The 12,491-nt window shown below is 40.3% G+C and overlaps 1 protein-coding gene across 4 annotated transcripts in view; it reads right to left on the bottom strand.

Moving 5' to 3' along the window:
- The window catches only part of LOC125456539 (torsin-1A-interacting protein 2-like), a 35,704-nt gene that overhangs the window by 15,101 nt on the left and 8,112 nt on the right, over nt 1-12,491 (bottom strand). The window contains exons 2-6 of one of the 4 annotated variants that reach the window (XM_048539740.2): nt 12,021-12,146; nt 9,133-9,237; nt 7,811-7,915; nt 2,539-2,640; nt 1,402-1,506 (exon numbers count right to left, since the gene is read on the bottom strand). In XM_048539740.2, the coding sequence (XP_048395697.1) occupies nt 1,402-1,506; nt 2,539-2,640; nt 7,811-7,915; nt 9,133-9,237; nt 12,021-12,146 (543 nt within the window). The remainder of the gene's footprint in view (nt 1-1,401; nt 1,507-2,538; nt 2,641-7,810; nt 7,916-9,132; nt 9,238-12,020; nt 12,147-12,491) is intronic. The other 3 variants (XM_048539741.2, XM_048539742.2, XM_048539743.2) reach the window with 3 other exon arrangements.

The following is a 12,491-nucleotide window of genomic DNA, read 5'->3' as shown; positions in this document are numbered from 1 at the left end:
GATGCCAACATTATAAACTAGTTACAATGGGCAATGCCAATTACCCAAATAAAAACATCTAGTGTTGTGGTAGTATCAGGAGTACCAAGTGTCAAGCCTTTCTAGATTGTGTTCATGAGAATTTCCTTCAGTTGTATGCTGTCAAATAAGTAGGGATGCACCGTTGGACATTATTCTCAGAACTGAGATGGGCCAAGGGATCAAATGTCAGTAGGGGGAGACAGTAATCATTGTATTGTAAGGTTTAGCATGTTGCAGGAGAAAAGTAATTATCAATCCAAAGTAAGAAGAATCAATTTGCGGAAAGCTGACTTCAATGGGGCAAAAAAAGTACTGGGACAGATAGAACGGAACTAAAGGTTGGTGGTGAATAAATAGACTTCAAAAATAAACTACCTTCAAAGAGGAGGTGGTTCAGACACAATCAGGACATCGCCCCTCAAAAGGCAAAGGGAAGACAAAACAAATTCCAGAACTTTCTGGATTACAGAGAGCATGGAAATGAACAGAAAGAAGGTAAACAGTGCCTATGACAGGTATCAGTTATAAAACGCAATTGACAACAAAAATGAATACAGAAAGTACAGAGGAGAGATGAGCATGAATATGAAAAAAGCAAAGAGGAATAATGAGAACGGTGGCCAATTTCTAGGATAATCCTAAAAGCTTCCATTTGCAAGTAAGTCATAAAAGGATGAATCGGGCCAATTCTAACCAAAAAGGGGACGATACACATGGCGGCAAGTGGCAGCGCTGAGATATTAAATAAATACTTTGGTATTTGTCTTTACCAAAGAGGTGGATGCGACCCAGGTTGTGCAAATGGAAAGGGAACTATGAGCGCAGAAATTGTAAGTGACAATGCAGGTGGAGACAGCATAGAATACCCTGGCCTTAATTGACATTGGCACAGAGTAATAAAACAAGTTCAGTAACGCTGGTCCCATGAAAAAGCACAAGAATCACACTGATTCATGTTGCTGATTTACACAGCTGATACAGACGTGACGGGCCAAACAATCTCTTTCCAAACATTATATTTGCATCCTCCTTTGCATCATGAGTGGTTAAACTGGATCATGCTGAAAGCGTTCAGGTAAATTGTATAATTAATACTGTCTAGGAAGATGTGAACATCTATTTACTAATGTGAGCAATTGGGGTGTTTCCGGGCAGAGAGCAGGAGTGACGCTTGCTCCAAACTATCAGTCATTAAGGAAAGTGGACAAATGTATCAGAGTACATTCCAAGCTCTCTTAGTTCTCCAGGGTAGGAGAGATAACAGGTGGTGTAGCATACATAACTGATTGCTTTCGCGAAGAAACAAAATCAACCTAAATCCACACTGTCGAACACAGGAATTATTTCTCAAAATATCAAGTGTTTTCTCACTATTCTAACCTTGTTTTTCCTCATCAGCTTCACTTTGATTATTCAACTTGGCCTGCTGCTGCAGGTTTGGCTCATTATCTTCCAGTGCTCTGCATCTCTGTTCAGGTCGGTGTCCTGTGACAAACAGAAGTGAAGCAGTGAAGAATAATCAGCATTTAGACCAAGCAAAAAGTATCTTATCAGAAGTTACACAAACAATCAAAGATTAAAGACTCTTCATTGTTATGAAACACAGAACACTTTTCACCTATAATCACAAAATAAGTTCTAGAAAAGAAAGATGACAGAATGGAATCCAGTTTGACATATCATCCACCTGATACTGTATTGCTGAAAGTGTCTACAGGCTGTGATCAAACGGTTCTTTTGATAAGAGCAAGTAATGAGAGTTTTATGTTCTCACCACCATGAACTCAGCAAGTACTACAACTTCCAATGGAAGGATAAAATATTTTGTCAATGCTAATATGTGTTGCTCTTCAAAAAGAGACTTGAAAGTATTAAACGAGGTGATGGTTTGGAGTGCCGTACCAAACAGTCAACATCTAATTCTTCCCAGCAAGTTAAGGTGGACCAATGTGATCAATGACAGATCAAGTAGTAATTGCTGCACTCTGACATCTTTTAATTATTTGTTTTGGGAGAAAATTCTCTCAGACCTCAGAATAAGTGGATACCCATAATCTCACAATGTGATGATTACATCAATGCAGCTATCATTTTCAGACTGAACCTTGCTTTGTTGAATTTATTATTCGACAGAACATAAAACTATTGCCAGTATCTTAAATATCCAGAGATCTTAGAATAACACAGCCCCAATAAAATTATAGGCCAAGACCTTGTAAAACTGGTGATGCCAATATTGAGACTTATGTTTTCCAATCTACATTAAACTTCCAGTATAACTCTACTTCTCTGCTGTTTTCTGAACGCCATGCAGGCAGATTCAGCAGTTCCACCATTCTCTATATTATCCCACGTTCTAGTGAAGTACAGGATGCTTGGATGAACGCTGCCACAGCACATCACTTTTATATTTTTATTGTACTGAAATAATCTTAGAAAAAATCTGAATGTAAATAACCTTCAATCTCTTCTACAAGATGAGAGATAGTCCTCAAACACCAATCTGCATTGCCTCACCAATTTCAACTTGATTTTTCTTTTCATCCTGATGGAATTGTCCATCCTGTCTGCGCCTTGGAGATTGCACATTTGATAACGACATCCCTTCACATGTTTCATCTGTGGATTATGGGAGAGAAAGGAGACAAGTATTTAGAAAGAATCATTCAAAACAAAGACATTCCGACATTTGAAACTGTTGTCTTTAAACCTGCAGGTGGCAAACAATTACAAGTATAATTAGGTGTAGAGCTGGATGAACACAGCAGGCCAAGCAGCATCAGAGGAGCAGAAAAGATGACGTTTTAACCCCATTGCAAAGCCCTCTGAAACAATTTTAACCCCACTGCGAAGCCTCAGATTCTCCAGCATCTGCAGTTCCTACTATCTCTGCAAGTTTAATTATTGTTTCCAAGGGTTCGGAAGGTCTGTAATTAAAGATAGACAAAGGGTTTCTGAGTTCAAACAGCGGCTGGAGGTACTGTAGCATAGTTAGGAGATTGAGAATTAAATTTATAGCACATTCAGAAAGATGGTCACATCCTGGAGGCTGAAAGGGAATGGGTGAATGCTGGGCAGTCCAGAAGAAACAGCAAGGTAGAAACAAGGGGCGCACTGAAAGCTACCTGGTTTTCCATTTTGAAACAAGGGGTTATGCTTCTTCAATGTGGACTGCAGTCACAGTCATTTATGTGGCACCAGAGGAAGAAGAATGAAAGAGCAATAGTAATTGGGATTAGTTAGGGCAGTTCTGTGATTGCAGACCTGACTCTAGGACAAATTGTTGCCTCCAAAGGTCAAGGATGACACAGTGCAGATGTGCGGCATTCTTTTGGGGTAGGATTAACAGTCAGAGGCCATGGTCTGCGATGTAATAAGTGACCTGGGCAGGAAGAGATTGGGTCCTGCAATCAGAATTTAGGTCATTGAATAGAAACGTAGCAGGCACCACCTCAAATGAAGTCTTCGCTAGATAATTCCCAGTGCCATGTGCAAATGAGTATGTATGAGATATGGAATATGAGGATAAGGCAGATAAATGTGTGGGTGGAAAGATAGTGTAAGTTCAAGGGTTTTAGATTCCTGGCGCATTGGGATTGGCTCCGGGGAAGATAGCACCTGGATGAGCTGAATGGGTTGCAGCTGAACACAGCTTGGACTGAGGTCCTTGCAGGCGTTTTGCTAGTGCTATTGAGAGGCCTTTAAGCTAACCTAGCAAGGGCATGCAAAACCAAATCCTGGCTGAAGGTAAACAAGAATAGGGAATTCATTGTTCCCGAGTGTGTCCGTGTATCAGGAAAATATGGAACAGGAAGGAAGGCGGATGGCTGGTAGGATTAAGGAGATCATTCCAATGCTGCAGAAAGAGAGATATTCCAAAGTGTTCACTGACAGAATCAATTTAAAGTTAAGAAACAAAAAAAATCTTGCTCAGTTAGTCTGCAGACCACTACTTGGTGGAAACAATGCAGAGGAACAAATCTGCAGGAAAATCACAATGAAAGGCCATTATTTTAGATGAATCATGATATGGAACCTTACTTAGCCAACTATAGGCTGGTAATGTAAGGGGAATCAAGTGACAAGTGTCCTCGATTGTGTTTGGAAGAATTTCATACACAGTATGCATCCAAGACCAAAACATAAGGACTCAATGTTGAACATGGTCCTCAGAAATAAGGTGGGCCAAGTGGATCAAGTGTCAATGGGGAACATTTAGAAAACAGTGATCATTGTAAGGTTAGTACAATAGTGGAAGACAATGGTCCATCTGGAGTAGGAAGAATCAAATCAGTGGCAAGCTGACTTAAATGGGCCTAAACAGAAGTGGGCCAGATGGATTGGAATGAAAGATTGGGATGAAACAATGGACGGTGGAATCAGCTACCTTAAAAACAGGAGATGATTCAGATGCAAGCCAAGCATATTCCCTCAAAAGGTGAATCGAGGACAAAAACAAATCCAAACCTTCCTGATGACAAATCAGATGGAAATTAAGAGAAAGAAGGTAAAGTGTGCTTACAGCTGATGTCAGGTTTGAAAATGCAATTATGGACTTAAAGAATACAAAATGTTCAGAGGGGAATTAAGCACGCATATTAGAAAAGCAAACAGGAATAATAGGAAAAGACCGGAAGGCAATTTCAAGAGTAATCCCAAAGGCTTCCACAGGCATACAAATTATAAAAGCATGGTGAAAGAATGAGTACGGTTGAATCAAGAGGAAGAGAGGGAGTTACAAATGGAAACAAGGGACTTGGCTGAAAGTACTGAATGAATACTTCAGAGAATTGGAAGTAAGTCTATCGTGGGAAGCATTTAAAATTGATAGGTAGGAAGTAGTTGATAGATTGTTTGTGCTTCAAGTTCACAAGATTCACAAGTTTGGCATATGCTATTATGGATGTGTTGTTCCAGTTGAAGTTGAGCCTACATTTTGACGTGCCTGGTAGTGAGACAATGGGTCTGAAAGGGACCCCTGGCTTGTGAACCTTTTGGGGCCCACACTGCTGGACAAATCAGGAAGACAGGCAACAGCATTAACAAGGACAGCACCCTGAAACTGCTGGATCTGTGCCTCACAACCCACTTCACCTTCAAATAAATCAACAGCACGCCAACAGGATCCCCAATATCAGGACTGGTTGCAGTAGCGGTAATGCAAAGGTTAAAATGTACAGCAACCACTACTAGACAATCCAAACTCTGGATCCGCGATGGAGAGGACACGTTCATGATTATCGAACGCAGAAGACGACAAGAAACTCGCCAACGCACAAATAACATCTTCACCGGAATACAATTCACAAAAGAAGAGGAGAGCAATAAACAGCCACCCTTCCTCGGCATATGGGTAGAACGTAAGAACTATGGGAAATTTCAGACTAGCGGATACCGAAAGACCACACACACAGACCAAATACTTAATTACTCCAGCACCACCCCAAATGCATAAACAGAGCTGCATCAAGATATTTTCCAAATGGGCCACAACAAACTGCAGCAACGTGGAATTGCGCAATGTAGGACTAGAGCACTTATATGGAGTTTTAAAAAAGGAATGGATACCCAAAAAGCACAATCTGCCATTAACCTCTGTGACAGACCACAATAACACAGGCAGACACACTTGTCTCCCTGCTGTACATCAGGAATATATCAGAGATGATCACAAGACCAGTCAGACCCATAGTTACCAGGGTAGCCCACAAACCAACAACCATCCTGTGACAGCTACTGATGAACGTAAACAATCCCATATCCACAAACAATAAAGTTAATGTAATATACAAAAAACCTTGCAACGACTGTGAAAAATATTACATAGGCCAAACTAGAAGAAAACTGGCAATAAGGATACATGAACACCAACTAACCACCAAGAGCTCAGACCAATTCTCACTGGTCCCAATACACACAGACAAAGAACGACGTGAATTCGACTTGCATGACACATCCATAATAACACAAGCCAAACAGAAACATGCCACAGAATTCCAGGAGGCCTGTCATTCCAACCAGAACTCCATCCACAAACACATTGAGCTGGACCTGACATACAAACCACTGAGAAAACAGAACCAGAAGTAATGCCAACCACCCCAGCAAACCGAGGCATAGAAAGACGTTCACCAGAGGCACACTGACAAAGTTACTGAGCAGGGTGTCAAACACACCGACTCGGTTAGCAAATCTACAGCTTCATCCACAACCCGAGCGACAAATCTCAAAAACCTTTTAACTAACTTGCTGGAACCTATTAAAGAGGTTACAGAAATAGTCAATTAGAGTATTGCTGTTGAGGTGGTGTCTGTGGACTTTCATGAAGGAGCTTGAATCAGTGCCATGCAACAGTCTTGGAAGAAACATCACAAGTTATGAAATAAAGAGCACAACACATTAAAATAACTGTCTGAGCACTAAAAAACAAACAGTAATGGTCAATGGATGTTTCTCCAGCTGAAAGAAAGCTTGTGTTGGAAATGCCCAATGCTCACATTCTTGATTTTGCTGATATAAATGATTTAGATCTTTCTATTCAAGGGACAATTTCAAAGTTTGCAGATGACGTGAAACCTGGAAGCATTGCTTAACTCTTAGGAATATAGTGTACAATATCAAAAAGCATAGAGACAAGTTGGCGGATTGTTGGATAGGTAGCAGGTGAAGCTCAATGTGGAGATGATGCATGGTTGTACCAAAAACATGGACTCATGATATAAAATTACAATTTTAAAGAGATACAATTTTGAAGGGAATGCAGGAGCAGAGGGACCTGGATCTATATAGCCAGAGATTATTGAAGTTGGCAGAACTGGAGGAGTGGGCAGTTTCAGAAGCATCGGAATATTCTAGGCTTCATTTAAAAGGGCATAAAGCACAACGGCAAGGCCTTTATACTGATCTCACACAAGACATTAGCTAGACATCAGCCAGAGTATTATATTACCGTTCTGGCTGCGAAACTGTCGAAAGGACGTGATCGCTTTTGCAATGAGATTTACAACAGCAGTTCGAAGGGTGAGTGAATCCAATTATGAGGATATATTGGAGAGCTTGGAGAGGAGAAGGCTAACAGGAGATCTGATCAAGTCTTCAGAATTATGAGCAGACTGGGAGGACGTGTCCAGGTTTCTAAAAGCATCACACGCAAGAGGGAACAGATACAAATTGTTTTAAAAAAGAAACAAATATGATATGAGAAAAATTTATTCAAACATTAAGTGGTTTGGGTCTGGAATATACTGGAAAGGAAGTGTGATGAAGGCAGACACAATTGAGGCACTGAACAGGACGTTAAATAATTATCTAAATAGAGCCAATGAGCAAGGATACAAAAAAGCATAAGTATCACACTGACTCATGATGCCGATTTACACAGCAGATACATACATGATGGGCCAAACAGTCTCTTTCCAAACATTACATTTGCATCGTCCTTTGCATCATGAGTGGTTAAACTGGATCATGCTGAAAGCATTCAGGTAAATTGTATAATTAATACTGTCTAGGAAAATGTGAACATCTATTTACTAATGTGAGCGATTGGGGTGTGTCTGGGCAGAGAGCAGGAGTGACATTTGTTCGAAACTGTCAGTCATTAAGGAAAGTGGACAGATGTATCAGAGTACATTCCAAGCTCCCTTAGTTCTCCAGGGTAGGGGAGATAACGGATGGTGTATCACACATAACTGACTGCATTTGCAAAGAAACAAAATCAACATAAATCCAACCTGTCAAATACAGGAATTATTTCTCAAAACATCAAGTGTTTTCTCACTATTCTAACCTTGATTTTCCTCATCAGCTTCACTTTGATTATCCAACTTGGCCTGCTGCTGCAGGTTTGGCTCATTATCTTCCAGTGCTTCGCGTTGCTGTTCGGGTCGGTGTCCTGTGACAAATAGAAGTGAAGCAGTGAAGAACAATCAGCATTTAGACCAAGCAAAAAGTCTCTTATCAGAAGTTACACAAACACTCAAAGATTAAAGACTCTTCATTATTATGAAACACAGAACACTTTTCACCTATAATCACAAAATAAGTTCTGGAAAGGAAAGATGACAAACTGGAATCTGATCTGACATTCCATCGACCAATATATTGCAGCAAGTGTGTATAGGCTGTGATCAAAAGTGGTTCTGAGGACAGCAGGAAATGAGAGTTGAAGGTTTTCACCTTCTCACCATAATAAGAAAGACTGGCAGCCAATTTCAAGGGTAATTCTATCGGCTTTGATAATCATTCAAGTAGTAAAAGCTGGTAAAAGGAGGAGTCAGGTTGTTTTGGAAAAAAACAAGGGAAATTACACATGCAGGCGAGGGGAAGGCTGAAGTATAAATCGAAGACTTCGCATCTGTCTTTTCCATTTGATAATGCTGCACAGGATTCTTGGATGCTCCACAGCCACACCACTTTACTTTTACATTTTTATTGCCTCCCAATGTTATTTTGTCCCTTACATTTGGCACAGCCCACATCCCTGAATGTATCAACAAGATTATCTAAATCAATGCGACACAAGAACATTTGTGCATGTCACTTATCAAGAAATGTGTGAATTAACCACCCACCACTGAAATCGTCGACTGTTTGGTAATCGGAGGATGCAGGCATGATTTTGAACAGAAGGTAACAGTATAACTGCCCATTCGGCTAAAATGTCAGCTTTCAAATGACATCTGGAGAGATTTCCAGGCAAATGATATCCTCGCCTCCTATACTGGGAAGGGAAATTCACACTTGTACCAGGAACAAAGTGTGTACAGAAGACACCTCCAGCAAAATGTGAATCTGAATGATCTTCAATCTCTTGTATAAATTAATGGATATTGCTTTCAAACACTAATATGTATGGACATACTATTTTCAATTTGATTTTCCTCTTCTCCCTCACATAATTGTCCATCCCGTCTCCGTGTTGATGATTGCAAATGTCTCAGAGTACATTCCATGCCCTCTTCCTTCTGCTGGGCAGAATCTATGGCGTCTGGTGGAGGAACAGTGAGTGTATCGTGTGTATTTGATTGCTGTGCTAAAGGTGAAAGCCTACACGTCAGACACAGGAATTATTGCTCAAAAATATCACCAGCATTTTCTCTGCATGTTTACCTTGCTTTTCCTCATCAGTGACACTTTGATTATCCAACTTGGCCTTCTGCTGCAGGTTGTTCTCATCCTCGTCCAGCACCAGAGATCTCTGTTCAGGTCTGTTTTCTGACCCAATGAAAAGTGATGGAGTGAAGAACAATCAGTATGTCAGACCAAGCAAAAAGTATTTCATTAGAAATTAGCCAAAATCTCATAAAAAATTCAAAGACTCTTCATAGAAAATACTTTTATTCTGAAACACAGAACATTTTGTACCCATAATCACAAAACTAGTTCTGGAACAGAAAGATGACAGATTGGAATCTAATCCAACAGCAGCAGTCCCCTTGGGTCCTGCCCACAAATTGGTTTTCTGTTTTGGAAGCGGATGAAGGCATTGGCTCTTCAAAGGACTGTAGTCACAGTCATGTATGTGACACCAGGAGAAAGAAGAAAGAAAGAGCAACATCAATCAGCATGAGTTACAGATCAGACAGACAGCTGTGTGGACGTAGATATGGCCAGAGGATGTAATGTTACTTCCCATGGTCAAGGATGTCATTGAGTGACATCACAGCATTTTCTGGGAGAAGATGAACATCCATCGGTAATGTTCCACTATGCTACCAATGACCTGGGCAGGAAGAAATTGTGATCTTGCAGTCAGAATTAAGGTGGGTAGGTAGAAAATTACCAAGGAGGACTTGAAATGAAGTCACAGGAACTCCTAGAAGCCTGGCACTCCACGAAGAAAGCCATCAATAAACACATAGAACTTGACCCCATATGCATTCTGCTATGAAGGAAAACTGGAAGTGAGGCAATCCAGCTCAACTGACTCCAGAATTTAAAAACTAGGTGGGAAAACACAGCAACGCTTCATCCGACGCTGCACTGAGGATGTTACCATGCACGGTAATGAAACGTCTGCAGAACAGGAAACCAGCTCGAAGAAGCAATCAACCTCAACACCCACAACCCAAGCTACAAATCTACTACAAAGCCTTAGAAGTCACCTTTCGATTACCCGCTGAGCCATGTGCAAGTGAATGCAGAAATATGAGAATAAGGAAAATAAACATTTGTGTCAAAACATGGTGCAAGTCTGAGAGATTTAGATTCTTTGGAAATTGTGACTACCTCTGGGGAAAGTGGCACCTGTGGGAGCAGGATGCATTGCAACTGAACAGAGCTGGGATTAACAACTTTGTGAGGTGTTTTGCTAGTGCTGTTAGCAACATGACAAGGGTCTGTGAACTGAAGGAGAATACAGAGGAGAATACCAGGGAACACAATATACTTAGAAAGATAAATAACACTGGCATAGGATACAATTAGTTAATAGGTAGTATGGGAGAAAGTAATAAAGTCTTCATCAGGGCTCTTGGGCATGTATGTCATTGCATGGAGTATAAGTAAAAAGACTGCGAGGTTACATGTGCAAATTGACATGTGGAAGTATGTTGTGGCAAAAATCAGTGATCCGTCTCAAAGAAAGGCACCACTGTGTGTTAAATATTCCTGAGTATAAGGTGCCCAGAAAATGAAGGAAAGCAGGAGGGTTGGTAGAAATGGTGAAGGAAATTATTGCAGTGCTGGAGAAAAGAGATGTCCCAAAGGGCCCACTGATGGAATCAATTTGGTTAGAGTCAAGGAACAAAAAGGATGCAACTACATTGTTCAATGTAATTTATTGACCAAAAACCAGTGGGAAGGATGTAGACAAACAAATGTCGAGGGAAATCACGGAGAGATGCCAACGTTATAAACAAGTTACAATGGGAAATATCATTTACCCAAATAAAAATTTATAGTGTCATGCTAGTATAAGGAGCAGCAGGTGGCAAGCCTTCCTAGATTACGTTCATGAGAATTTTGGACAACAATATGCTGTCAAAAAAGTAGTGATTCACTGTTGGACATGATTCTCAGAAATGAGATGGGCCAAGTGGACCAAATGTCAGTAGAGGAAGCATTTAGGAGACAGTAATCATTGTATCATAAGGTTTAGCATGATGGAGGAGAATAGTAATTATCTATCCAAAGTGAGAAGAATTGATTTGAGGAAAGCTGACTTCAATGGGACGAAAACAGATACGGTCAGATAGACTGGAACAAAAGGTTAGGGTTGATAAATGCATTTCAAAAATAAACTACCTTCAAACAGGTGATGGTTTAGATACAATTGAGGCATGTTCCCTCAAAAGGCAAAGGGAAGACAAAAAAATTCCATAACTTCCTGTATAACAAATGACATCACAATTAAGAGAAAGAAGATAAAGTGTGCCTATGACAGGTGTCAATCATAAAACACAATTGAGAACAAAGATGAATACAAAAAGTTCAGAGGAGAAGTGAGCAAGAATATTCAAAAAACAAAGAGGAATCATGAGAAAAGACTGGCAGCCAAAATCTAGGATAATCCTCAATACTTTTATCAGCATAAAAGTAGTAAAAGACAGATAAAAGGTTGAGTAGGGCTGATTCTAACCAAAAAGGGGACTTTACACAAGGAGGCAAGGGGCATGGCTGAGATATTAAATAAACACTTTGCTATTTGTCTTTACCAAAGAGCTGGATGCTACAGGCCGAGCTGATAGAAGAGGGAACTATGGGCACAGATCATTGAAGCTGTCAGGACAGGTACAGAGAGCATGGAATACTCTGGGCTTACTTAAGGCACAGAGTAAGGGAGAAGTTTAATATTACTAAAGCAGTACTTATTAAAATTTTAAGAACACAGACAAAATGTCTCAAGAGTACATTCTGTGCCTTCATTCTTCTGGACAGAGTCCATGGCATTTGGTGAAGGAATAGAAAGTGTATTGTGTATCTATCTGCTTTGACAAAGATAATTTGCTACCAAATCCACGCTGTTGGAATCAGAATTTAGTTTTCAGAAATGTCACCTGCATTTTGAACTTGCTTTTCCTCACCAGTGACACTTTGGTTATCCAACTTGGCCTGCTGCTGCAGGTTGGTCTCATCACCTTCCTGCACCTGAGATCTCTGTTCGGATTTGTCTTCTGAGACAACTAAAAGTGATGGAGTGAAGAATAATCAGCATTCAGACCAAACTATTTCATTAGAAATTAGTCACAATCTCAAAGAAGATCAAAGACTCTTAATCGTAAAATAAACTTCTTCTGATTGATAGAACACTTTGCATCCATAATCACAAAGTAAGTTGTGGAAAAGAAAGATTACAGACTGGAATCAAATCTGACAGATGGTCCATCTGATGCTGTATTGCAGAAAGTGTCAGGAGGCTGCGATCAAAACATTGTTCTGATAGCAACAGGTGATGAGAGTTTAATGTTCTGACCACCATGAGCTCAGCAAAGATGAGTGTACAATCTCCAACTAATATCCCGTAGAGA

Source organism: Stegostoma tigrinum, chromosome 8 (genome assembly GCF_030684315.1).
Source record: "Stegostoma tigrinum isolate sSteTig4 chromosome 8, sSteTig4.hap1, whole genome shotgun sequence".
Classification (NCBI taxonomy): Eukaryota; Metazoa; Chordata; class Chondrichthyes; order Orectolobiformes; family Stegostomatidae; genus Stegostoma; species Stegostoma tigrinum.
Note: the sequence above shows the minus strand (reverse complement) of the source record. Positions and strands in the feature narration are given on the sequence as shown.